Here is a 27,759-nt window from a genome sequence, read left to right on the forward strand (position 1 = left end):
TTTAGTTTAATATTTCCAGCACTTAATACTTAACGATAAGACCCCATTTATAAATAAGCTTTTAGAGATTTTTACTAACCATCTAAGAATTTTTCAATGAAATATTAGGACATTTCAATAGAATATTTTAAACTTTAAACTTAAATATTTTCGAAATTGTGGATCAAGTATTTTAGAAAATGTGGATAAAGTATTATAAAAGTTAGATAAAATATTTCAGAAAATGTTGATAAAATATTAGAAAAAAATTTGATTAATATATTTCATATCTTTTGACTAAAATATTTCAGGCATTTGGAGTAAAATATTTTAAAACCTAAAAAATATTATTTCAAGAGATTTGCCAATTTAAATGAATCAATTATTAATTTTTATTTCTTGTCCATTGAACTCTGTAAAAAATATCAGTAATATTATGGAACAATACACACTAAGAAAACAAGTACAGAATTGAAGACTTTCAATTTTTATTATTTTTTTAAAACAGTTAAGAAAAAGCGACAAACACGCTTTCTTACAGCTTTGATCTCTAAAATCTTAACTCTGCAAGTAGCAGTGACCAAATCATAATTTGGGTGAGTAATACAAACTTTTTGCCATCCCACTTATATACTTCCGATGAACGCGATTTTTAATTTGGCTATTTACATAAGATTGTTTTAGAGCCAATATTGACAACTCATCGAAAGATTAATTCTTTCCAGATTTTTTTTAAAAGTGTCATTTTCTACTTATTTGTTTTGCACGACGTGTTCTAGTCAATGCAATAGAAAACTTGAGCCCCCCATTTGAAATATTCCCAAAATTTTACAAAACATTTTGTTTTGGTATTAAGCATGTTTTAATTTAATCTTAGTTCACACTGATTATTCTAACATATCCATGAAGCAAATGGACTTAAATACGGAAAAATCGATTGTACTATTTAATTCTCTGCACAGTATTTCAATTTCAGTATTTTCTAAATATTTTTCAGCCTTTTTTGGTTAATTTAAAAATATTCCAACTTGGTGCAATGTTTATTTAAAACACGGCAATTTTAAATTACGCAGAGACCCTGGATTAATTTTGTTTCCCGCTTTGTATGTTTGCAACCTAACTTTATTCTTCAATCCCCTGTTTTTTATCAATTATTTTTTAACCGTGGATATGTACACACCTCGGACCAATATCAGTAGATTATCCCAACAGGCCATCAAGGTGACCTTGTTCAAAAACTAAATTTGTCCACAAGGAATAAATATTTAGCTGATAGATAAACATTTTACCTATTGGAATGCTAAAATGACTATCACAGTTTGGGTTTTGTTCTTTGTAAGTGAGCCATTTCTTTCAATGGTGATTTAACTGACACGTCTATCACCATAGAGCATGTTCAATGTAAAATTTTAAAAATAGAAATAAATATTATTAGATTGATTTTTTTTAAAAATATGCAATAAAAAAGCGCAGTGTTTTACAAGACCATAGGTAAAGTAAGGGTCTAATTGTATCGACCCCGAATGTGACTTATATTAGTTTAAGGCACAAAGTGTGCATGTTAGCATAACCTAGCTCTGCACGGCGATCATAATATGGAATGCTCCTTAAGTTAGTATGTTATTTAGTAACCTTGGATTGAAAATAAGGTCAGGGAGATGATAGGGCCAATTAAGAGCCCAATAAAACCTGGTTTCCCTATATTAAATAAAAACATTAATGGAAGACATCTCATTGTGGTGAGAAAATAACCATGGCAAAGATTGACCAGCTGTACAACCCGTTTCTTCCAAGTTTTCTGTCAATCAAAGAGTACCGGGTAGTAAAAACTATTGGATTAGAATAGAAGTTTCATAAAAACCTTATATTCTATAATAAATATCTAGCACTTTCAGTACATTCAAAAAACAATTAGTCACATACCATTTTCCTTACCAATATTAAATTAATTATATTATACGCAATACTCGCGGTAAATTCCTATTGACAAGTATCGCAAATTGGGCTTTGTTAATGTGGAACAGAACCCAAAAATTTCTCAGAGCCAAATAAAATACTATCAGCTTATCAGCTTCCAACAGCTTCAATAATTTTTTTTATTATTTTAACTATCTGATTTGGCATTTTGTCTATTGACTACTCTTCAACTCATTTATCAGTCATGAACTACAGGGGGATGTAATAGTTCTTTTTTATCAAAACTTTCAGCAAACATACACGGTATAGGTCTCTGCAAAAGTATAGTGCTTTATAAACTGTGCAATTTGAAATTTTTTCCTATATGAGATCTCATTTTTTGATAAAATAACATTAAAAACTTGCTAGGATTTGTTTCAGTGCAAAGTATGATTCAATGTAGCCATTTTATCATAGAATTTTCAATGCTATTTTAAAACGTGAAGTATCCATTAGTTACAAGTTATTTAACTTAGAATTGAATGAATACTGTATAGGTTCTCTTGCAAATGCAAATTCTATTGCACAGCAAATTTGTTAAAAAGTAATAAATAATTACACTATCTTACACGAAAATGTAGCACACATTCCTGCCAAGAGTACAACTTGAATTTATAATTATAAACCTTAAAAGAAACATACATGAGAATAACAGGTTTAAAGTACTACATTAAAAACCCGTTCAAACAGTCCCTACACATCTGAAAGACTAGATTTTAAAGAAACCACAGAGCAAACTCCGCAATTTTACTCTTTATAAAAAATATGATAAATTTTCTAAACTTATAAACCCATTACCAAGTTAACAGGACTACCAAAATCTTAAATAGGGATTTTTATATTTCTGCCGCAATTGTGACAAAAATATTCTATGCGTTTATATAATCACACAGGCTGAGTCTGTAACTCAGATTATTTAAGAATTAAAAAGGAAAAAAAAGGTAAAAAAATCAAGCACCCAATGGCAGGAACAACGTAGAAATATTTGATACAATCATTGAATATTAGACATGGGTATAACAGAACGTGAATATCACGATCAGTAGAACAACTAAAACCTTTAACACACAATCCTACTCCTTTAAAAATGCATATTCATATTCAAATACAGTCATACCATAATATGTCATGTACTCATTACTCCACACAGTTTTTTGGAATAGTTAACTTTAGGGGCCCACGAATTTCAGCTAAATTTTTCTTTTCAAATATTGAAAACGACATTTGTTATTTTTTGGGACGGCAAAAAATTTTTCCCCTAAAAGATTTCCCAAAATTTTACGTTCACAAGAAAATATTAGTTATTAAGATTAGTGATAATATAATATTAAATACTCATTTTGTGCTTATAACCCCTGTCTGATATAAATGGATATACAATTCAAAAATGTTATTTAACAACCAATTCGTATTTTTTAATCTTGGAAGGTTACACAAATTACCCGGGTACCATTTTTCAGCACTATCCATTTTTGGCAGTGCACCAAAACTATTTGAGGGATAGAACTAAAGTATATCCTAAAATCTTTTTTAAATTCCCTACAAATGAATATCTTTGTCTTACCCCTTTTAATAAACGAGTTACAACACAAAAAAACAAGAGGTAAAATAATATGACAAAATATTAAGGTTTCATAGACATAAATAAACAAGATCCTGCTAATTCTGTTTGTAAATTTCAAACTCGAGAACTAACTGTTACCGGTAAACACAGATGATGAAAAGCAACATTTCAGTTCTTTGCAATTTTTTTCACATTAATAAATGTCCAAGTATCTATATCTCCATAAAGCTTCTTTAGTGCTTAGTAGCAACGTTATAAGATGATAAAAGAGCATTTTATACAACTGTTGATGCCCATTATTAAAGAACACATACTTAATGATTTTTTCAAATTATAATACGCCCTTGAAATATTTTCAAGCAGCTCTTCCAATTCAAATTTTGTCAATGATAGTCCTTGGTGTGAAAAGTAAGGAAGCACCAAATATGAAAAAACTAGGAGACAGCCAAATTTTGTCACGTTACAACTACGTTCTCTGACCAGGTAATTTTTTTAATTATTTATTTTAAGGAGTGCAACTAAACATCTATGAGAAAGAACAACAATATTTTTCCTTAGTTGCCCCACCAATCGGTTCCTGGCGAATTGTAGTTCCCACCATAGTTACTGCGGTATGCTCCTATAATATTGCCGCCGTAACCACCAGCGTATTGCGGTGGATATCCTCCGGCTTGCATAGGTTTTCCTATGTTATTAGCTCCCCCGCGTTCTCTTCCAAACTGACGATAATCGCGAGAGCCAAACCCACCAGCGCTGTAATTTCTGAAACCAACAAAATTAATAAGAACTGGTTCGATACTAAAATAGCTGATTAATAAATGACGACGCTCACCGTCGTCCCCCGTTTCCACCATACTTTCTCGAATTACTGGAGCGTTGTTCCATTGAGACTTCCTTTCCGAGTGCAGCCAGCCAGTCCGGTAATTCCTGTTTCGTTTCAGTAATTAATTCTACCAAGTCCAGTGCCATATTGCGGTTTTTATCATTAAAAAATGATGTAGCTAAACCAAGATTGCCCACACGACCAGTACGTCCAATACGATGGACATACTCTTCTACATCACTCGGGAGGTCAAAATTAATCACATGTTTGACATTAGGAATATCCAAACCACGGGCAGCAACCTAAATAAATAAGAATTTCATTTAATTTATATGCATCCATTGTGGTATTGACAAATTTAGACTATTGGGTCAAAAATTACAACAATCATTCAATCAACACAGCCCAGCCACCAGATTCACAACAAATATAAGGATCAGACAGAACTTACAGCTGTTGCAACAAGTATGGGTGTTCTTCCAGATCTGAAAGACCACAAAGCATCTTCTCTTTCTCTTTGTGATCGGTCACCGTGAATGCTGGTAACAGGATATCCTTCTTTGAGAAGGAAGTTTTCCAAAGAATCTGCTCCCTTCTTAGTTTCCACGAATGTCAAAGTTAGAGAATCAGGGGCTATAAAATAACTACAGTTTTAGGAGACTGTTCGCGGCTTGCGTGCCAAGGATTCCTTAAATCCTTAAACACAATCATCTTAATAGAGAAAAGTTCACAAAACGAAGAAAAAATCATTTCAAAGTTAGTCTATATTAAAATTATTGCTAGCACTTAGTGAAAAATGACGATTGTTACGGGATGCAATTTTAATTGGATAATTGGTTATTCAGAAATTAAATTTTTAACTACCCTAGTTCCATATTTGTGCCATGTAATTTTAACAATCTTAACGTTTCCAATTTTAAGGAAACTTGCACCTTTAAGAGAATATTATTGTGATGAGCATTACAAGTTGTCAGTGATACCTCGCTAGATATTTTCAAGATAGTCACTGTGGCTAAATTTCAATTTCCTAGGAAAACAGTTTCAATGATAAATATCTGTAATTGAGCCAGAAATTGAATTTCCAGGATTTGAATCATCTATTGGTAGTTCCATACAATATTAAGCCTTAAATACTGCAATGAATTAGTGAAGTCAATGTGATTCACTACCATTTATGTGTGTTATCTCTGCCATTAAGTTCAGAGATTAGAGAACACCTTTCAAGTCAGATAAGCTGAAGCTTCTAATGTAGAAACTATAGTCAAATCAAATTATTACGCAATCACAATTTGCTTATTAGTGACAAATTTCAATTGAAACAAAAGATTGTTGGGGTACTTTGTGAGAACAATACAGCAGAAATAAAAACATACCATGGCTACCATTTTTAAGGCCAGCAGCGTTAAGTAAGTCCAACAGAAAAGATCTTTTATCATGCTCTTCAACCCAAACGATCTTCTGAGTAATATTTTCAGAAGTACTTCCTACTCTTCCAACAGCCAAGAAAATGTAGTTGTCTAAGAATTTGCGAGCCAGTTCCTACAACAAAAAAAAATAGTTACTTATCTTTTAGGGAAAACTATCTCAGCCAGAATATCTCTATTCAAGATTCAATCTAAATAATAATTATTCCCCTCCATCTTTTCACAGTTCACTAAAAAATTAATGGAAATACACTACTCCCGTACTACCCTTAATTGAATATCCAAAAATCTATTAGTCGATATTCAACATTTTCTCAAGTTAATTTAATTAAACTAAGTTCAGTTCAGTTTCTTCATGATAAATACCTGAACTTTTTTCGGAAACGTTGCAGAAAACATCAAAGTTTGCCTCTCTCCAGCAACAGGCATATTGTCTTCCAAGACAATACGGCGAATTTGAGGTTCAAAACCCATATCAAGCATGCGATCAGCTTCATCCAAAACCAAATATCTAAACAACAAATTGTGTTTCAATTATCATTGGTAGGTAATCTTATAGGAAATTAGTCAATTAACGGAGAAAGAAGCCAAATGTTTATTCAATTGACTAATTTAATTTCAATTTTTATTTATTTTTATCAAAGTGAAAATTGATAGTTTAAATGAAATTGCAATATTGGTTACCAAAGCATCAAGTTTTCATAGAATGAGAAATTAATTTATTATCAGATTGGGTATAGTAAAATACGATAAATATTTTACACGTCACTAAAAACTTTCCAATTTGTAAGAAAACATTAACAGATATGAATTGAGCCAAATCTACACCTGGTTACATGCACTAAAATGAGTAAATAAATCTGAAGAAGATAAATTCCTCCGAAATATTGAATTTTAAAATAAAATTATTTACTTTTACTTTTGAACCAATCTTTGCAACCAAAAAAAAGTGTGAAGTGTTTGTGAATTGTTAATTAGACCCAATATTTTTAGCGGTTACCAATAATAACACAGATAATCCAAGAAGTCCAACTTAGAGAGAACTAAGTTTCTATAGTTTTTAAAAACGAGTTTAGCATGTGCTAATTATTAAAACTTAACTTTTTTGTTTATAAATTTTCAAAAGCTCTCAGAAATGTCATACATTTAATTTCAATTGACATGACCTTTTCCATTTAAAATAAATAAAGATGTGACATTAATTAAGAATAAAATATTAGAACTAACCTGACCATTTCCAAGCTAACTTTTCCTCTTTCCATCATATCAACCAATCTACCAGGAGTAGCCACGAGTAGATGACAGCCTCTATCAAGATCTTTCATCTGATTCACAGGATCAGCACCACCGTACACAACGCATGGTCTAACTCTAGATCGATAAGCAAATTTACAAGCTTCTTCGTGAATTTGGCAAGCTAATTCTCTGGTTGGAGACAAAACCAAAGCCAACGGATATTGCTTCATGCGAGATGAGTAACGCTGGTTGTGCTGGAAAACCACCAAAATATAAGATTCCTATATAACTAGGATCAGCTACAAAGGAATAACTAAGTGAAAAACTCACTGCAGCAGGCAACTCTTTGGGGGGTCCATTCTCAAATATTTGGTTCAGAATTGGAACTAGAAAAGCCGCTGTTTTTCCAGATCCTTTTATTAACAAAATGTATTACAATATCATTAACACGGCTCTAAATTTATCAAGCATTACAAAGTTAACTATATGATTTAGTGGAAATGCAACTTAAAACAATTTCACAACGTTTTGTTTTTAATAGCACTTAAATTTGATGGGGGATTGTTCAAAAAGGTAAATTAATCCTACGAACTTCTTCAAGTGGACTTTTTAAAACAAGTGATCTTGATAGAAATAGATAATTTTTCATTACCTTTACTTTATACTCGAATAAAACCCAACAGGTAAAAAGTTGAGGAAGGGATGAAACAATTGGACTGACATGACTAATTGATGTCATTAACTCATGAACAAGTATTTCTCTAAAACACAGCAGGTCAAGTGCTTATGTTAGTTTCCTTGTACTGTCAACTTTCAGCACAGCACTTGTCTTTCATGGAGTGGGTGCGAAGATGCACTACTCAATCCATACTGAAATATTTAGAAAGAATGCGCTCGAAGAAATAAGGGTTTTACATGTTTGATCCACTACAACCGAAAGAACTTTGTAACTATGCCTACTAAGTTAGAGAACCAATAAAAACTATGGCACTGTGAATGTCTAAGGAAGAGTATGGGTTAATTGCCCCCTATGATTTTCATAGAAACAGACTTGGTTAACAGCAGAGATTTCGCTCGAAACAAGCTAAAATAGACCTGGCTCCTAGTTTCAGAAACTCACTTAACTCCTTTGCTCTTTTATAAATCATTTAAACAGGGGTTTTGGCGCATAACTAAACATGATAAGTTCTCTAAGATCTTCACTATGAAAATTATTTTGGGTTTCTTAAATTTATTTTCAGGTAGTTTACTAGTCATTTTTACAAAGGAGTATCCTGCATTTTCGTAGTGATGGCAGCCCACCACTGAATTTGGAATGACACTTTAGGCCTTAAGTTAGGTTTCCAAAGTAGTTTGCAATACAAAAAAAACTAGCTGCTGCTGTAGAGTGTTGGTGACCCGATACTAAATTCCCATTGCTTAAGTTCCACTTATGGCTTTTTAGACTTTTCAAGCACCTTTTATAAACCTTTACATTAGGCACAGTTTAAGCCCCGCCTTTTTCTCTAGGAGCTTTCGGAGCACAGTGGCAATGGATCCTTAGACAGTTCAAGTTTAGTTTCCTGGTCTAAAACAGTACAGTACCTGTTTGGGCACAAGCCATGAGATCCCGTTTGCTCAAAATGATTGGCATAGCATATTTTTGCACAGGGGTCGGCCTATCGTATTGAGTGAGAAGAATATTCATCCGAATAATTTCAGTTAAAGGCAATTCTTCAAACTATAAAAAATATATGAAATTGTAACATATTTGAATCATTTTCCCAGATTAGCATTATTAAACATAGCAATGGCCCAAAATTTTCATAGGCCAAAAAAAACACATCACAATTAATGCATTTTCAACCAAAAAACCAACTTCTTTGTAACTTAATTTAACTCAATCTTAATACCCTAGCATAACATGAATAAGCTAAAACACCATGGAAAACTAGGGCTAGTATTTAAACTTATAAATTTCATACATGAAAAAAAAAATAAAGGGCTTAATCCAGTCAAGTGTTACTATGGTTAGTCGCTTCTAATGATATCGAAATTAATACTTCTTATTTGGTTCAATTATTAATTAGTTGACATTATTACACTGCTGGTCTTAACATGTAATCTTTCACAAACATCTAAGTGATTTCAACATTTTTTCCATTATAAATTTTTTCAATAGCCTAAGATTTACCTTTACAATCTTTTCCCCAGCTATCTGAGATTAACACTGCCATTGCAAATTGTTACTAAACCTAAGATCTTATGTCAACTTACAGAGTTAATATTCTTTGTACAATCATCCCCGCTAGCTTCCACAGGAATGTCTTCGTATTTATCAAAATTTATTCCAGTATGACCGTGGCTAAACAATTGACGCTCTAGTCTTTCATCTTGTGGTAGAGGTCGTGTCCAATCTTCATCTTCGGCGTAGCGGTTGGTATTGCCACCTCCGCTACCACTGCCTCCACTTCCACCTCTACAATAAATTATAATTTCATTACACTAGATAGTAATAACAGAAGGGATTATTATTATTTTTAAAAAAAAATATATTCTATTATTTTAGTATCTTATACTTTAGTTTCTTAAAATAAATTGACGCTGTTTATAAATTAAAAAGCAAGTAACATCTTATGTCTTAGATTATAAGCTGCCCAGTTTGATCTGGACAAATGATATCAGAAATCTACCATGTCCAATAACTGCGTCAGTTCAAAAAATTAGTGACCACTAGCTTGCAGGAAGCTAGAAGCCTCTCTATCCAGAAAAAAAATTACAAAACTATATCAAGCTTATCCTATGCCTTATCATGGCTCCCGTACAGTCACTCAGAAAAGGCGAAGAGAACACATTAAGCTCAAAAATGTGTCGTTATTTTAGAAATGTCACCCTAATGCAAAACAATAATATTCCCATATTTTTATAATCAGAAGGTACATTGCAACTAAACATACCCTCTCCTCGGTGGGTACATGTTATTTGAACGAAAGCCATCTGACTTCCTGTTTCTTCCACCGAAATTCGAAAAATCTGAAACAGATTAAGATAGTAATATATAACAATGACTAATCAAAGAATTACCTCATCTGAAAAGAAAAATTAACTACTAGATATTAATTGGGGGTTGCTCATAGCATTATAGGCATATGATCTAGCTATGAAACTTGGCCCTTTTTCTTAATTATCACAGATAAAGAGGCAAAACACAACATAAACCTGCAAAATAAGAAGCGTGAGGTCTGTGGGCAAGAAATGAATTACCATGGTATTGAACACCGGCCACCACCAAAAGCAACCTATGAATTAAAGAAATGCCTAGACGGTAATTTAGTCTTTTAACCAGCATTAGGGTTATTTATTAGTCATATTTTAACCAAACATGGCAAAATTGCTTTAATGTTTTGCGGAAAAATATTAATGTTCCCTCATAAGTTCCATGATAAATAACAATACCCAGGCATGACCACGGAGAAAAACCCTTAAATTTTTTTAAACGATAGGAAATTTGTTTTAATTTATAGGATTTTTTCGGAAAATAATGCAAAATAATAGAATTTGTTTCGATAAAAATATGGGTTTCAAACATTTAGTTTAATTGCCATTTTAAAATTACGTTTATAACACTCTCACTATGCAGATAGTTGGAAAGTAAATTTAAGAAGCTGATCAAGATATTAGGGTTTACCCCTAGATTGAGAACATTGCTAACATAAGAAAAATGCAACAAGACACCAGCATTGCCAGATAGCAAACTAATTATTTTATTAATCTAGTCACAAATTTTACCAAGGTACTTAAGTTAAATTCCTCATTTCACACCTTTAAATTATAATAGGCTATATCTCAATTATCGAATTGAGTTTACTATATAGTAAGAAGTTGAAATTACTTTTTACAGAGCAAAAAATCTTTAAAGCCTATAACCATATATAACCCTATATAACAGCCACTAATAAGCATGTCAAAAACATTTTCTTTACTGGAACTTTGTTCAGAGGATATGGGGTAAATTACGTATCTTTCAACTCTGTGACGAAATAAATGTCATCTACTTTCTTGAAGGGAAACAGAAGTTAGTAAAGCAGATTTTGAAAAAACACTAGAATTTCTTGCATATTTCAAACTTTGACGATTTGTAACAATTTCTGGTCAATTCTATACTGTTACCATGTACGAACACCCTCCATAGAAAACTATTTCTTTGGATGGAAAGTTTCCAAGATTGGTGGACCCAACCTTTTCCACGTGATCATCATAAGCCACGCTGGACCACTGGGGATTATGGAAAAACTTTGTGGGCCCCATAGAACCTTGGTTCCTCGGTGATAAAACTGGTACTCATGTCAAGCTCTCTCTCTAACTTGTTCCTGACTGTGATCCTGGCCTGGATATATCACTTTAAATAAAACCTGACCAGCAAATGGCTTTTGAGATATAGCCACTCTACTCTAGAAGGTTGGGTAACGTGCCTTCGGAAACCTTAGAGCAAACTATACAATAACTATCCTATTATAATAAGATGCTAATATTTCTTAGATATTCCCACCAAGGGAAGAGAATGCAACCTGGCAGCCACGGGGGGGAAAACTACAACTGACTAGCAGGCTAGCTGGGAGTTAACCACTCCCATACTAATTCCTGACTGCTACTAACCACTGACTCTACAGCTCTGCCTCTATGCTCTTAATGCCCACCTCTCTCTCTCTCTCTCTTCTTGCGAGTTAGGCCTGATAAGATAAGGGTTTGCCTGTTTGGCCTACTAACAATATGGCTGCCACTGACCAAGTTGGCTACAGCGACAGCAGCGCCGCTTCAGCAAAGTTAGCGTAGAATTTCTAAAACTCCCATAACACGTAGCCTTCTACAAGACGGAACCCGTAACAAACAGCAAATGCACGCGGGACTATATAAATATGTATCCAGGTAGGAACTATTATTTATCCAAGCTGTGATGCTGACCTAACTCGTTCCTGACCATGATTCCAACCAAGCTCAGTTTTTATCATCTTGTGCCGCTCTTTGTAAACGTTTCTGTTGAAAAGTAGGCGGATAAATCAAACATGATCGCTACTAACAGGTCTATTATTATTTATTACGTTAAAGTAAATGTTTAAAATATCATACATTATTTAAATGTTGAATTAGTAGTGACCACTTAGGCCTATTATACATATCAGATACTTGGGGCAGCTCATCCTACACATGCAATCATATCCAGTGCAACTCATACAATGACCCACCTCAAAGCCTGCAACATTAGTCAATGTGTCATTGGTTAATATAGAATGTCGCCACTAGATGGCGCCACCCTAGGGTTCATCCTGGTTAAGATTAAAGGTCAATGAACTCAAAGGTCATGGTAAGGACTTATTAACAAATTTACTGATTAATATACTATTTATAACAGTTTCGCAGGAGCTCGCCTAGTCAGATTATCGGGGGTCACATTGACCTGCGCCTTACCTTACCGTTTATCAGTGTAGGATCTCTCTCTCGCCCATTTCCAGGAATTTCGCCTCTTTGTTACTACCAGCCGTAAGAAATGCATTAACCTTATTCGCGCAAGTTGGGTCAATACCAGAGCAAAACATTCCCCTTTTAACATGTCAATTTCACTTACGTTGATGTTGATCAGTAAGCGTAGTAGTTTTCATTATAAAATGCTGGCACTAATTTTAAATATTGAAGATTAATCCTCTAAACTAAGAACTTATAATCCTAAAATTATTTACTTATATTAAAAAGTGACACACTTTAGGGGTGCGTGTTTTGATGATAAAAGTATAGAACTGACCAGAAATTGCTACAAATTTATAGTTCACCTGATTTAGTTTCCATTGTAACCTTCTCAATAGCACAGTGTAAGAATTTTCCGTTTTTGGGTAAATGTTACATAGGCACACTTATGAGTAATTATGTTACATATGCTATAACTTTAGTACACCGAGCAACACATGCAAGGCACTGGGTGATACCACGTTTAAATACACTTGAACAAAGTTAACAATAGCTCTTGGTACTTATTTTTGTGTTTGTAATCTGTACACTACAAAGATTAAATTAAATGGCAAATACGTTTTGGAAGAAAATTATTAATTTGAAATTGTTCCTTGTTATGATAAGTGCTGTGTAATATGAGCATTTGGTTTTAATTACTTTTAACTTTTGATTCATTTTACCCTGCCTATCTTTATCTTTCAAAAGCTTTTTCATTCAAAATGAGAGGGTTACGGACAATATTGCTTTCAATGTTCAAAATAACACTTTTTCAACATGTACAATTTCATTAGCTTCCACCACAGAAAAATTAGGTTAGGGGTAACGTAATTTGAAACAAAACCCTAGATCATTCCTTTTCACAGTCAGCTACTTCAAATTTACATTTTCATTTAAAGTGGGGTAGAATTTCGTGAAAATGTTGGGTGAGGTAAACTACAGTGGCCTTGTTATTTCTTGGGCTCGCGCCAGTTAGACTGTCACATAGATAGCGTGGGTACTTTTCTTTTTGGCTGCAAATGAAGATTTCAATTTTAAATTTTTGTTTTGGAAATTTTTGGGATTTTTTATATGGTTGTTGTTGTAATTCTCTTTTTTGTTTATTGTTCAACACCAGTTTACAATTTCAGACAGCCCAACAATGTTGTTTAAGAACTATGCTCACGTATTCTCAGTTGCACATATTTATTGGAAAGTGCCACTGATCATGCATCGCCAATTGATCTAGAAGCGTGGGAAATCCCTTAGTTCTGTGTAGTGTAATCTTCACTAAGCCACTTTTGTTAAAGTTCCGTGGTACCAAATACTGATAATATTAATGACTACAGTAAAAATCACATTTTTTTTAACCAATCAAATTAAAGAATATAAATGTTATTGCGCAATAGAATATAAGTTTTTGTTAGCATGATCAAAATTTAAAGATCTAGTAAAATAAGACGAAACAATACCAGTATAACCAGATCCCACAACTTTGTAAAAGCATTGATCCACTTAAACTAAATACCAGTATTGGACAAATAAATTTTGTACTACCTGAATAAGTTTATATGCTGACTATAGGCACAGCGAAATTCCAGTCAAAATCTATACTACTGTTGGTTCAAGATTACCCTTACCAAAAAATAAGTTGGTTTTTAGTTGGTATTTAGTTGGTTTTCACATAGAAGTTGGTTTTAAGTTGGTATTTAGTAGGTTTTCACATTTAAGTTGGTTTTAAGTAGGTTCAAGTTGCCAGCATATTTTAATAAACTATTTAAAGAGGTAATAAGTTGTTTTTAAGTTGGCTAGAAAATACTCATTTTTTGAAGTTGGTTTTAAGTTGGTTTTTAGTGGTCAGATAATTCCTTATAATTTTTAAGTAGGTTATAAGTTGGCTTTAAGTGGTCTTTATTAAGAGGTCTTTTTAAGTTGGTTTTAAGTGTTCTTTAATAAGAAAGCTTTTAGTTGGTTTTAAGTTGGTGTAAAGTGGTTTTTAAGTAGGTTTTTAGTTGGTATTTAGTTGGCATTTGTTCCAAATACCAACTTAAAAAGTTACAAGACCACTTATTTTTTGGTAAGGGTATGCACTTAGAATCAATGGTTTCTCTATGTACTAAAAAGGTAAGAGTTGATCTTAAAATTCCAGCAGCATTTTTGCAACAGGGCCTTGGATTATTTTTAGTGTTGTAAGTCAGAAAAGGTTTCCCTTACCAAAAAATAAGTGGTCTTGTAACTTTTTAAGTTGGTTTTAAGTTGGTATTTGGAACAAATGCCAACTAAATACCAACTAAAAACCTACTTAAAAACCACTTTACACCAACTAAAAGCTTTCTTAATAAAGAACATTTAAAACCAACTTAAAAAGACCTCTTAATAAAGACCACTTAAAGCCAACTTATAACCTACTTAAAAATTATAAGGAATTATCTGACCACTAAAAACCAACTTAAAACCAACTTCAAAAAATGAGTATTTTCCAGCCAACTTAAAAACAACTTATTACCTCTTTAAATAGTTTATTAAAATATGCTGGCAACTTGAACCTACTTAAAACCAACTTAAATGTGAAAACCTACTAAATACCAACTTAAGACCAACTTAAATGTGAAAACCAACTAAAAACCAACTTATTTTTTGGTAAGGGTTTCATTCCATGATTAGTCTAATATATTGTTTGCAAATTTAAATAAAGCGGCATTTTTGCCTCATTTTTTCGAATCTAAAAGTTAAACTAACTCTCTAGACTAGTTTAAACTGATTAACTATGTAACACTATTAATGTTTTGTAGCATGTTTACTGTTATTAGACTATTTATATCGATAAGAAGTTAATAACACAAAAACCCTTAAAAAGTAATTGGTTTCAATTTTATATTTTTCCGCAATTTGAAAAATTTTCCGGAAAATTAACCACTAATGATTTCACTTAAACACCTACTGATATGCATTCAGTCCTTTGAGAAACTATCAGGAACCAATTTAAACAGTAGTCAACCCCACATTTATAGAACAATTTACATTGAGTGTAAATTAAACTAGATCGATACGTGTGCATGTATGAGAAAATGGGCAATTAAAAAACCAATTAAAGTAATAATCAGCTGTTAAATACCCAAGTCAACTAAACACAATGCCATTAATTCAGGTGGTCAGGTTAGTCAGTGTAGGAGGGTGGTCGAAAGCCCTTCATGGCATATGAGACAATGGCTCTCTACACTCACTGTTAGAGTTAACCTCACCAAGTTTATATGGAAAGGGGAAACAGAACTAGAGCAAAAAAACCCATAGCCAGTAGGTGAGTACTTCCAAACTCAACATAGGAGTTGTTCCAACTTCTCACCTTGCGTCACAACGTGGAGTTGAGTGCACTTCCTATAGCTACAAAGCAAAGTGCTAACGCCCACAGAAAAAGATATTGGCAAATGTCTATTTAGGCTCAATAATCAGGCTTAAATAGTCCATTAGTGTGTTCCGGCTATTTTTGGCCTGTTTGTAGGCACTAATTTGGCCCAATTGTTAAGCCTCTAATTTTTCAGGAGATAGTTGTCACCGAGCGGGTTGCACTAATTTGGCCCGATTTTTATTACGTATTATTTTTTAAAAACATGCATTCAGCACCAGTTGTAATTTCTCTATTACATCTGCGTAGCAACGATTCAACCCAAAAAATTCACTACGAGTCTAGTACACGTAGACAAAATTGCAACGAGGTGTTCACGCTCCTTGATATGCATCTACAGCAGCGTAAGACTGTTTAAACATTAATGTAAAACTAAATGATAGAAACTATTTTTGCCACATATACAAGACTTTTAACGATTTGTTTGAAATTAATAAGTCTTTACGTACAACAGTTTTTGTTTCTAATCAGTCTTAGCAGAAGCAAAAGCTTATAATAAGCCTAGTTCGAAGTGTCATACTATCGAGGGTTGTTACGGAATTTTCGGTTTTAAATTCCCTTTTACAAGTTTACTCTGAAATTTTGGGGGATAATTTTCAACGACATTTTATAATTTTTCATATTGTATTTTACTTAATAAAATCATTAAAATTTGTTCAAGTTAAAATTCATGGAGTTTCCCCTGATTTTCTTATTTTATTAACAAAATTCCCCATTGATTTTCAGCAATTGTCAATTTCCCCCGAGATAAACTGGTCTGACAATATTTTATAAACCCTTCCTTAAATAAATATTCAAGAGAGCAGTTTCAAAATTGTGATGGGCAAGAAACAGGGTTATAGCTCCTGGCTTGGGCCAAAATAGTGCAACCAGCGTGACCACCGCTATTTTGGCCCGAGTGGAAAAAAGCTATGAAAAACAGGCCAAAATAGTTGTCAGTATATCGCATACTATTTAAGCCGGATCAATAAGACACCCGATTATCAGGCCAAAATAGATAACCCTACGCGTGGCAGCTACTATTATCACCCAAAAATCGTGCCAAACTAGCCAAATTGATGGAACAGAACGAAGCCTGAAAAACAGCCCAAAATAGCCGGAACACACTCATGGATTATTTTAGCCTGATTTAAAGGCCCAAAATAGCTCCTGGATAATTTGGACTGATTTTCGGGCCAAAATAGACACTGCGAAAGATATTCTGCCATCCGAGCAGAAGTCAATCCTAGCAACTTTCATCGTCCATAAATTGTGCTTAAGAAAAATGTCAGTGAATATATATAGTATACTAGACATAAACTTTAACTTCAACAGAGTGCATTATTATGTTAAGAGTGCTTGTAATGTATTTGAACACAAATCATTAAATCAAAAACTATGGGGCGGGGGATTCGCAGGAAAAAACTAATAAAACTCTAATTTTAGAAATTGGCCTACCAGTGGCGCCAAATTGTACTTCTTGAGCTCCAGGTTGGGTCTCAAAGGAGCCACTATAGTTGACAAAAGCATCATTACGCCCTGAAGAATTACTGCTACGGCTGTAGGAATCGCTTGATCGTCCAGAATCTTTGGTAAATATTTTAAAAAATATGATGCCGATTGTACTATTTGTTAACGAGCGTATGGAAACAATTGACAACATCCATTATGTCAGTCATGCAAGTGAGCCTTAATTTAGCATATTCTTATATTTCACTGCAGATTTTACAAAAACTGTTTCCTTGAAGACTTTGTACTTCGTGTGGCAAGACTAGCTAGTTAAATCAATTTTAAATGTTTGCCTTCTATAACCACAAGTAAAACAAACTTACTTCAACAATTATAAAAAAATTATAACTTTATTTTATAAGTTATGACACTTTGACAAAAAAAATTCCAAGCATAAACTGCAGTTCCAGCAAGTGTTATTGTCATTTCTCTCTTCATTATGTAATAGCACTATTATACGATAAATGGACCAATTTTCTACAATGCGTGTTCACCATTTAAAATGGTAAACGCGCATTGTAGAAAATTTCAATGTAGCACTGCGCTTCAGAAACCAGCTGCTTAAGATTTGTAAGTTTTATTGGTTTAAGCTTGAAACTTCTCTTGAGTTAATTAGATTAGACTTTACTTAAACAGATAAGGAATCAGTATTGGGAAAAGAATGACTATACATATGGAAATACTGTAATGACGTCACCAAAAAGGCCAATTTGTTAAAACATTGTAAGGAAATGACAGTACCCAAAAAAACCTGTAGCATACAAAAAATATGACACGTACCATTGCGCATGAAACGATCTTTTTTTTAAGTTAAGGTGATTTGCTTCTCACAATAACTTTTAAAACAAAAAACTCCGGTAGTTTCATTTCAATACCACCTTTTATGTTAAATTAGGTCTTTAACTAACTTTTTGTAACCTCAACTGAATTGCAAAATTAGTTTTAAATAGACAAATAATGAACACATATTTTAATATTTAGAAAATATTTTGTCAAAAAACTTTCTTAGTAAAGAATCGCAATGTGTTATATTTCATGTAAGGTTTTTCGCCCTTTGTGCAGTGTAGCAACTAGCTATATCTAAACAAAATTAACAGAAGGATTTGAAAATGGATGAAAGAAGTATAAAGTGGGGGTACGTTTGAGTAACAATTTGCATCATTTCATATTGAGATTGCATTCCAAGCACTCCGATGGGGTGAAGGAACATTTAAACACCTACTGGCTGAAGGTATTTGCTTTCATTCTAAACCAATCGTATCTGGAACACAAGCACTGTACTATTTAGTTTAAGCATTAGTATATAATATCACTTAAGAGATAAATATATTCCATCTTATGGTTTAACACATTAACAAGAACATGACACTGAATGTAGAAAATTTAATACAAATTCAATGGAAAAGTGGTAGTTCCCCATAAATATTTACAAAATATTTAACAGCAGGAGTTAGTAAATGAAAGTGGTCATGAATTGGTTATTGAAGGAACAAATGTTCAAGTAAAACATATTTAACTTCTCCCCCCCATTCTTGGTTCAAAGCCTGCGGATTGGTCTAAACTTGGTTATTTGGATGCAGGATACGGAGAACAGAGGTTAAAAGGGGATAAATAATCATGGACAGGACTAGAATCATTACACGGAACAGTAATGTATAAGTACTGTCAATTTTCAAATGTACTTTTAAGCTTATTCTATTGAGGAAACCTGTAGATAGAACTAAAATTGGTTTAAGATTAAACTTCATTCCAAAGAATTAGTATTGAAATTGCAAAGTATTTGGGCCCATGCTTAAGCTTCTACAAAAATAATTTCATTCATAGTGGCGAACATAATAGTAACAGAAATTAGTTAAAAAAAGCTAAAGCCAAAATTTATGATATGTAAGTGTTTTATTTGAAATCGACCTATGTTGGACAAACTCACAAGGCATGATATTTTAACTTACAAATGGTGGATTATTAAAGTTAAGGCCCAAAATAATACACAACCGCGTTTTTGCCTTTTACGATTTGCCATTTCATACCCATAAATATATATTTTAATTACACTTTTTAAATTGAATTATGGAATTATATCTCCTTTATATGATGCTGTTGTTGAAATTATTTACTTTGGACTTCTGCCTGTGCTTGAAATGGACCGGAACACCATTACGTTTCGTAAAAGTTTTTCCTCAGTTCGTGAATAAGTCCATTTCAAGCACTGATTTCAGTTCATTATTATAAATTTGCTGTTTAGGAAGTGCAATTCAGACCGGGCCCAAATTGTTCTGTAGACCAAACAAAGTGTTAATGGCATTTTTATCAGGGTTCGTACTAAATTTCCGGAATTAAATTCCCTGACATTTCCAGGTTTTCCCTGACCAAATTTCAAAATTTTCCTTAACCATTTTTTGTAGAATAAATGAATGGTTTGAGGTAAAATTTTTGAAAAATATTATCTTTCAAAAATTTATTTGACTGATTTCTTTGGGGTTATTTTAAAATTCCCTTACATTTGGGGGCCATTATCAAATTCCTTGATCTCTCCCCGACATTTTGGAATCGCTTTCAAATTCCCTGACATTTAGGAATAATTTAGAAAATCCCTGACCCTTTGGAGGGGGATCGTAATTTTCTCACTTTGCTCACTCCTATAGAAATAAACAAGTGCGCCGAGAGGGTCAAACGAATTTCAGCGAGCAAAATCGAATTTTTCTCACTAGATAATATAGTTGAAATCTCATTTCAATGGATAATTGGATGTTACTCACTGAGCTATGTGGGAAAGCTACCTTGCGGGGGAAGTGAGCAAAATCGAATTTTTCTCACTAGATAATAAAGTTGAAATAACACGTAAGTTGTTCGACATTACTTGGTGCGTTTGGCTAAGTACTGTCCTCTAGGTCGCGTTATAGATGGCCTATCGTTTTTTAGTTTGGGGTTGTGGTGGTGCTGCGCGCCCCCAGCTCTCAACGAAGAGAGTGCGCGGCACCATCAGTCGCCAATACAAAGTGAACATTCCACGCCTGTCTTTACCTGGTGCGTACAATTGAAAAACCATCCTAATTCGATTTTACTCACTTCCCCCGCAAGGTAGCTTTCCCACATAGCCCAGTGAGTAAAATCCAATTTTCCATTGAAATGAGATTTCAACTTTGTTATGTAGTGAGAAAAATTCGATTTTGATCACTGAAATTCTTTTGCCCCTCTCGACGCACTTGTTTATTTCTATAGGAGTGAGCAAAGTGAGCAAAGTGAGAAAATTAGGAGGACCCCTTTTGGGAACATTTTCAATTTCCCTGACTTTTCCATGTCGTGTACAAACCCGGTTTTATGATTAAGTATGGACAGTATAAATATTACAAAAAAATTACTATTGAAAATAAAATCTATTAAAAAAAGAACACAATTTAGATGGGTTTGGTTTTGACCACAAACATTTTCCCCTTTGGTCTAGAGATCAATTGGGAGACTGAATTTGATGCCTTAAAAACAACAAATTTCGTAGTTTAAAGAATAGAGATCTTTCTCCAATAAAATAATTTTTCTTACATAAAAATTAAATTAGTTTTTTTTTAGATAATTGCTCCAAAACCTTGCACCCATCAAGAAAATCCAGGGCAATGGCAAATATTGCACGTAATATAATAAAAGCAACTACGTTGACTCATCTTAGAATATTTACAACAAGAAAATTAATTCTGTCGAATCCGAATCAGTCCAACAATTGCTACGATTTTTTCATAAAAATATAGTGCACTATTCGCCACATTGACTAGTAAATGCATTGCAGCACTAGAAACTAACTATTTTCCCACCTGGATTTTTCCACATTGGAACTCATACAAAAATTGCAAATTAGAAATATCAAAAAGGGCCTTTTAAGCTCTATTGCTAAAAAAACTAATACTACCATTTCTAAGCCAAAATCGATTTTTCGTGTTGGCATTGCTAGTTGATTTCGCAGCCTCCCAAATAGCCTTTGGTAACATTATTACAAAGCAGCTAAAAGCTAGTATACAACCAGGACTAACCTCGATTCCTAAAGTCTTTACGACCCCATTCTTGCTGGCCAGCAGCATTTGCATGGTAGGGATCCCCTTGGGGAACTTGTCCTTGATTGGCCCATTCACCTTGTTGACGGATGTCCGTATATTGGCCCCGAGAATTCCACTGCTGTTGGCCGCCAGCAGGTCCTAAGTTTTGATTGTTTTGACGTCCACGCAGATGAGGTGGAATATAACGGCCAGCTCCTATTACAAATCAAGCAAATCATTAAGAACACTTGTAAAGAAACTAATTTCGTTTATCTAGTACTAGGCTATTAAAACAATTGTTAAAAGCTAAGGACGTTAACAGATAAAAGTTTAAGAAAAATCTAATTTGATCTAATTTTTTTATTTTATTTTAAACATTTTTAAATATTTCGTCTCTTTCTTGAAAAATAATACGAGTGAATGATAATGTAAATTAAAATTAAAACCAACCAATTAAATTTAGTTACTACAATTTGAATTTCAATTTGCTCCAAATTGGCATTGCAACAAATATATAGAAATAAATGATCGCAAACCCTTGATTAATTAATTTTAATGTCAATGAGGGTCAGCCACTGGAGGTAGTAGCCGCTTTTAACCTGCTTTCTATCCCAGGTAAATTAACAACCAAAATCTACATTTTAACTTGACTACGTGGCATTTAGCACCACTATTTACAATTTGGCATTCAATCAGCTCCTTACAGCTGCGATAGTTAAATTAACTAGGGAAATGAAAAAGCTGAAAGTGGTTAAGGCGAGACCATATTAACAACAATAAATTTTTAAGCAGTACACTTAACTAATGTACACTGAAAAAAAAAACATTGGTTGGGTTAAGAAATTAATTAACCATTTTGTTGCCAAAAATTGTTTAATTTGCGGTAAATAAGCCAATTTGAAAGAATTTTCAGTTTACAGTAACTGGGTGGAAGAAGTAGATTCATTTCAATTATTGGTAACTCAAACACAAATAGCCCACTATTAATTAAGTTGATAATATCGTATGGCTGTACAACATTTTAGCCCATTTCGGATACAGTTATTTTATTTTACTGTCTAAACATTTGTTAATTTCTCCCTCAAAACATATCTATTTCATATATCTCAGAAAAAGGAAAATTATGGCTAAGTAGTTAACTCAGGCTTAAGCCTAGTGTTCCAGAGTTGGCCAACAGGTAGGCAGCCGGTCTGAGTGCGGGGTCGGACATTTGTACAAAATCCCGTACACTTCGCAAGAAATCTCCGACGAAATCGCGAAATCTGACGAAATCGCAAAATCTGACGAAATCGCAAAATCTGACGAAATCGCAAAATCTTTGACGAAATCGCAAAATCTCTGATGAAATCGCGAAATCCTAATAAAATCGCGAAATCTTGGACGAAATCGCGAAATCTGACTAAATCGCGAAATCTGACTAAATCGCGAAATCTGACTAAATCGCGAAATCTGACGAAATTGCGAAATCTTTGACGAAATCGCGAAATCACAGAGATTTCGAAATCCCGTACGCTTTTTTTGGGTCTGAGGCTCTAGTAAAGTTCAAAGACTAGGGGACTATGTGGTAGTTAATCTACCACTGAGCACTATCAATTAAAATAAAAACTAAAAATGGACACAAAGAACACTTCATTACTGATATATTTAGGTATCAAAGAAATAATTACACATAAAAAGTGGTAATAATAATTCCTTAAAATAACTTAATAGAGATTGTGAATCATTGGAGTGAGAATTTAAGAGGCGAAGCAAAATACTTAACTTGCCTACATCAATAGAAGTGCCCAGTATCAAAATGAAAGTGAAATGATACAAGATAAGGAAATAAACCCTAAAAATTAACCAAAGCAGTAGTTTCGCAATATTACTGCGCATTACACCAAATAAAGCAACAAAGATTGGATGACTGATAAATTATTATTTCAACTGATAAAACCAAAAATAGAGGCAAAATAAATTTTTTAAGAGATTAATGCAAGCTTTAACTCTGTTTGCAGTTTTGCACTATCCCTTAGAATATGAAGTCATAGCAATAAATCCTTAAGTAACACACAGGTGCAATAAGTATGACAATCAGCAAAAATTATCGTCTTAACTATTTTTTAGAGGTATTACGCAATTGAAATCTGCAGCCTACTAGTACCTATGACCAAGGACGATAACTACTCAGTTTGATTGCAAAGCCCAGTCAGAGCTGGGTGAGGGGATAGAAAATTGCATTAAATCAAAAGTGTCATACTTATTGTGACGTTACTTCTACTATAATAATAAAAATAATAATAATCAGCTAGGCTAATATTTTAGGCCTAAGTCATCAAGCGACTTTTGAAGCCTTTAATTCAGGTGGCCGGGTTACAATGCGTAGGAGGGTGGTGGCAAGCCCTGCATGCCACGCGATCGAGCCAACAGCTCCCTACACTAACTATTACCTTTAACCTTAAGAAGTTTTTATGGAAGGGGAAACCGAAGAGCTGATATCTGATAATACTTTTCAAATACATTCATTGAATCAATAAGGCCTGCCAGGACAGTTTTTGATTATCATTAAGAGTTAAAAATATAGCATTAGTGATAACCATTAATTCTGGTAGCTAACATTTATCAATGAGGAAGATTTTCATCTGAATATGTTGAATCTGGAGCTACACACCATTAGGGGGTTTCATTGCTTTTATTTAATTATGGCATGCGATACACGCTCAGTTGCACTTTCCAATAACGCAACACCAGGCGTGAGTCGTACACCGTAAAAAAATAGAAGCAAGGTTTTTTAAATCTTGTGTAGCCCCAATTTTGGCGTAGTAAGATTAAAAATCTTCCTAAAAAATATGTATTAGTGTATCTAGGAACAAAGGAGCACATTTTAAAACCAACATTCTCTTACATTGAAACTCAAGCTCACCATCTATATGTGATGGGGTGGGGGGGAATGATGATACCAGAAGCTTATGTTATTCTCCGATATGTACCGGAATATATTTTAGGTCATAGCATGTGCTTTAGTAAATTCTATATTTAAAATCTCCTAAGTTGATAATTTATGGAGCAGATTTTAGATTGTCTCACCCCTCAGATAATATCCAATAACTACCGTAAGCTAATAATGATTTCATTTTTAACTATAAACATACCCCTTACATTTCACTCTGACTGGTTTATTCACACAAGGTACCAGAAGCAGACTGGCCATGTTTTAGCGAGGTAGGTGTAGTACACATGCGGCCCCCCACTTTACACTCAAGCCCAGCTTCCATTATTAAAGCGACAAGCCCTTGTAAGATTTTTTGCAACCATTTTTGCTAATTTTGAATACAGCCCACACTAAGAATTTAATAAATCCAAAAATGGTTCAATCTGTACTAAGAATCTACAGCAGAATTTGATAATATATCTCTGTGAAGGATGTCATCACCACGACTGTGTAGAAATTCCCTTTAATTTGTGGTCTGCTAAAAATAGTTTGTTTTACTTTCGTTTTTGATATTAAGTTGCGTATTAATAGCTTTCTTTACTTAATAAATTTAGATTTATATGGAACTAGATACTTAATTCACCTTGCCAATTCACATTAATTTTAATACTTTTCCTAACCATATAAAATGTTAACATAACACTACAAAGGAATATGTAATAATTAAAACTTAATTTTGCAAATGTAAAAGTTTTAGAAACTCGCTATACAATGAATTTCAGTCCGCACTACATTTTCTTTCTTCCGTAAAATCAGCAGTAGCGTGGGAAGGTACATGATTCAAGGGAATAATGATAGCAGGATAAGGAGATGAATACACAAATAAAAACCCCAAAACAACCACTTACCACTTTTTCCTCCACTCTGTCCAGTGGAGTTCAGGTCTAGACCAGCAAACTAAAAAGAAAAAAATTGTTAAACTTTTCAAACGACAATAATTAACATAGAAAAAGGCCAGCAAATACCAATAAGTTTTCATTTCTATTAACAAAATAAAAACTAGGTTGATGAACCCATAAGGAAAAACTATTGGATTAAAAGTAAATAATGTTAATAATTGTAGATATATTTTGTATTCATGTTGAATGGGAAATCGTTGCGTGTGTTTTGTGGAGTTGTATGGCCACCATTTACAGCCCTCGTAACCTCATTTCCCACCGAAAACAATTTGCCAAAAGGCAAAAATAGAATGTGAAGCTCAAAAGAATGTTTTTTGTTTTACAAAATTCATCCAGAGGCTGTAATATATAACTTTGTAGCTTTGGCCATTTAAGGTACGTTTTTCATGGAAAAAGCACAGACATTTATTTAAACATAAAAAGGTACACCAAAACATGCCTCTTGAGGAAAATTTATTTAACATTTAAGACAGTATTTATTTGTCATACTGTACAGATCAAAAGTGGGAAACAAAATTTGCAAAACAGCAGCAAATTTAAGTGTATAAGACCACACTAATTAGAATAAAAGTAAATCCCCTTCAGTGGATTTACCCCAAATTTACAAGACTCCAAAATGTCCCCCCCCCCCCTTTAGAATCTGCCCATACAAGCATTTGATTTTAACTAATCTTGAGATTAGTTCCTTTTAGCACTAAATTTTCCCATTCTCCGAGAGTGGGAAATTATAAAATGAAATTCTTACCCGTATAAAGAAGGAATTAAAAAATTCCCGCTATCCATTGCCAACAATAAGTCATACTCCCAAATATTTCTGGGCCCTCTGCAAGTTGCGAAAGGTACGTACATACATATGATTCAACTTAGATCTTTGTGAGCTTCGAATAATACTAGAGGCATCACTTTTCATTAATATCAAAAGGGATTATTCCAATCTTACTAGAAGTGTTACATAATACTAGTTAATAACGAAACCAGGCATTTCGGGCTGAAAATAATAAAATCAGAGAGTCAGAGGGTCAGGGTCATGGACATGGACATGGACATGGAGGGGGAAAACTCTAGAAAATTATGGATAGCTTAACAGGAAAAGTTAGCTCATTGAAATAAAGCTCTACAGGAACAATCCCAAATCTGATAATAAATAGTTTCGTGACAAAATTACAGCTTAAGAGGGTCACATTTGGGTGAGTTCAAGAATTGAACTAGTTTAAATGTCCTACACTTCTACACTTAAATCTTTGTTCAAATTCCTTCTAAATAGAAATTTTTAAGGCTTTCTCTAACATAGCATCAATAGCCAACTGGCTTCTCAAAATCATTCATATTTGAATTTACTTAATTTCTTTCGAAATAATTTAAGACACATTCAAAGAAATACTTCTGATTTAAAAAGAACCCCAACTGTTGGTAATGGAAGGTAGAAACGGCAGTAGCCTTCCAAAAAAAAAGAATTGTTACATAAGAAACCACCAGTACTAACAAATTGACCTTGAAACTTCAGTTAGCTTTAGATGAAAGATGCTTCGCTATTACAAGTGAATTAAGTAACTATTTGCTCAATTAAATTGAAATCAATCAATTAGATTTAAGAGCTTAAAATCGAGAAAAGTACCCGCCTCTGCTTTCAAAAATTAAAATCTACAGGTATTCCATTTCCTTCTATTGAGTTACAATCCAAAAAATTAAAGAAAACTTTGGTTGTAAAATGGTTTTCAAACATGAAAACAGCCTGGCCATAAGCCATATCGGAATACCGCGTTTCATAAAGTTTACATGTATAGCACATGACTACATCTCTTTGCAAATTGTTCTAGCAGAAGTAGGCAGTACATTTTTAAATGTCATCATCTTCTGGAACATAAAAAATAATTACATTGTTGCAGAGGACCCAATAGGTGGCCATATCCAATGGTACGGGCCGACTCCACAAAGGCAAAGGCATTGTCTTATCCCAGGTTGGACTCAAATGCGCCATCTTCAATTTGACGTCCTCAGCGCAAAGGGTTCAAAGCCTGGGGGTTGCTGTAGTTTAAGCCTAACGCCGAAATTTCCCACCGACTATTTTGTCGGTTCAATATATTTTAGCTTAAAAGCTAAAAATTTTTCATTACCTGCTGATCTAGACTCTTTCCATTTTGGTTGGATGCATTAATCATATTACGAACCAGAATTATTGTTTTCGATTATTAATTCTACCCTTTGTAACAAACTTATAACAAAGACTTTAACGCTCTCCCGTCCGCACAAGATTCAACAGATGACGTATAACAGACTTTTCGTGAATGACGTCACTAAACCAAGCTGCCAAATTATTAAATAACAATTTCCGTTTTCTGGAACTCACCACTGACACCTGATCTTCTATAATATCAACCATAGAAATAAAAAATAATATTCCAGACAGAAACGAGTCTAGGGAAGGCTGCCGCTTCAAAGCTTTAGGTGCAACCTATATAGTGTCTGCTGTAAGCAAAACCTATAACTTCTAACTCAGCAACTCTTTGGCTCTTAATTGTGATAACCCTAAACTATCG

At 33.5% G+C, this 27,759-nt stretch overlaps 1 protein-coding gene across 5 annotated transcripts; it reads right to left on the reverse strand.

The window, feature by feature from the left end:
- Window positions 1–450: 450 nt before the first annotated feature.
- On the reverse strand, window positions 451–27,511 carry bel (ATP-dependent RNA helicase bel). Of its 5 annotated transcripts, none has more exons than XM_090154092.1 (14): window positions 27,337–27,511; window positions 25,172–25,220; window positions 21,350–21,568; window positions 17,280–17,408; window positions 9,919–9,994; window positions 9,239–9,440; window positions 8,567–8,702; window positions 7,313–7,395; window positions 6,974–7,236; window positions 6,113–6,257; window positions 5,696–5,861; window positions 4,774–4,955; window positions 4,332–4,624; window positions 451–4,261 (listed from the first exon to the last, which is right to left on the reverse strand). In XM_090154092.1, the coding sequence occupies exons 1-14, from the start codon at window positions 27,379–27,381 to the stop codon at window positions 4,054–4,056; spliced, it is 2,196 nt and encodes a 731-aa protein (XP_090010218.1). In that variant the 5' UTR covers window positions 27,382–27,511; the 3' UTR covers window positions 451–4,053. The 5 variants fall into 5 exon arrangements, with proteins under 5 accessions (XP_090010218.1, XP_090010217.1, XP_090010216.1 ...); XM_090154091.1 differs by lacking the exon at window positions 27,337–27,511 and adding an exon at window positions 27,099–27,310 and having other exon boundaries at window positions 4,356–4,624; XM_090154090.1 differs by lacking the exon at window positions 27,337–27,511 and adding an exon at window positions 27,099–27,309 and having other exon boundaries at window positions 5,705–5,861.
- Between the last annotated feature and the right edge of the window lie 248 nt (window positions 27,512–27,759).

The sequence above is a fragment of the Leiobunum rupestre genome, chromosome 7 (assembly GCF_980474605.1).
Source record: "Leiobunum rupestre chromosome 7, qqLeiRupe1.1.hap1, whole genome shotgun sequence".
In the NCBI taxonomy this organism is placed as follows: Eukaryota; Metazoa; Arthropoda; class Arachnida; order Opiliones; family Sclerosomatidae; genus Leiobunum; species Leiobunum rupestre.

What these genes read in the sequence shown, in the direction of transcription:
- bel (XM_090154089.1), bottom strand. Translation starts at nt 27,200, where the DNA reads ATGGCGCATTTGAGTCCAACCTGGGATAAGACAATGCCTTTGCCTTTG. An exon ending in CATGGCTTGTGCCCAAACAG is followed by an intron (nt 7,396 to 8,566) that starts GTACTGTACTGT and finishes TGTTAATAAAAG; the next exon opens with GATCTGGAAAAACAGCGGCT. An exon ending in CCATACTTGTTGCAACAGCT is followed by an intron (nt 4,625 to 4,773) that starts GTAAGTTCTGTC and finishes TTATTTATTTAG; the next exon opens with GTTGCTGCCCGTGGTTTGGA.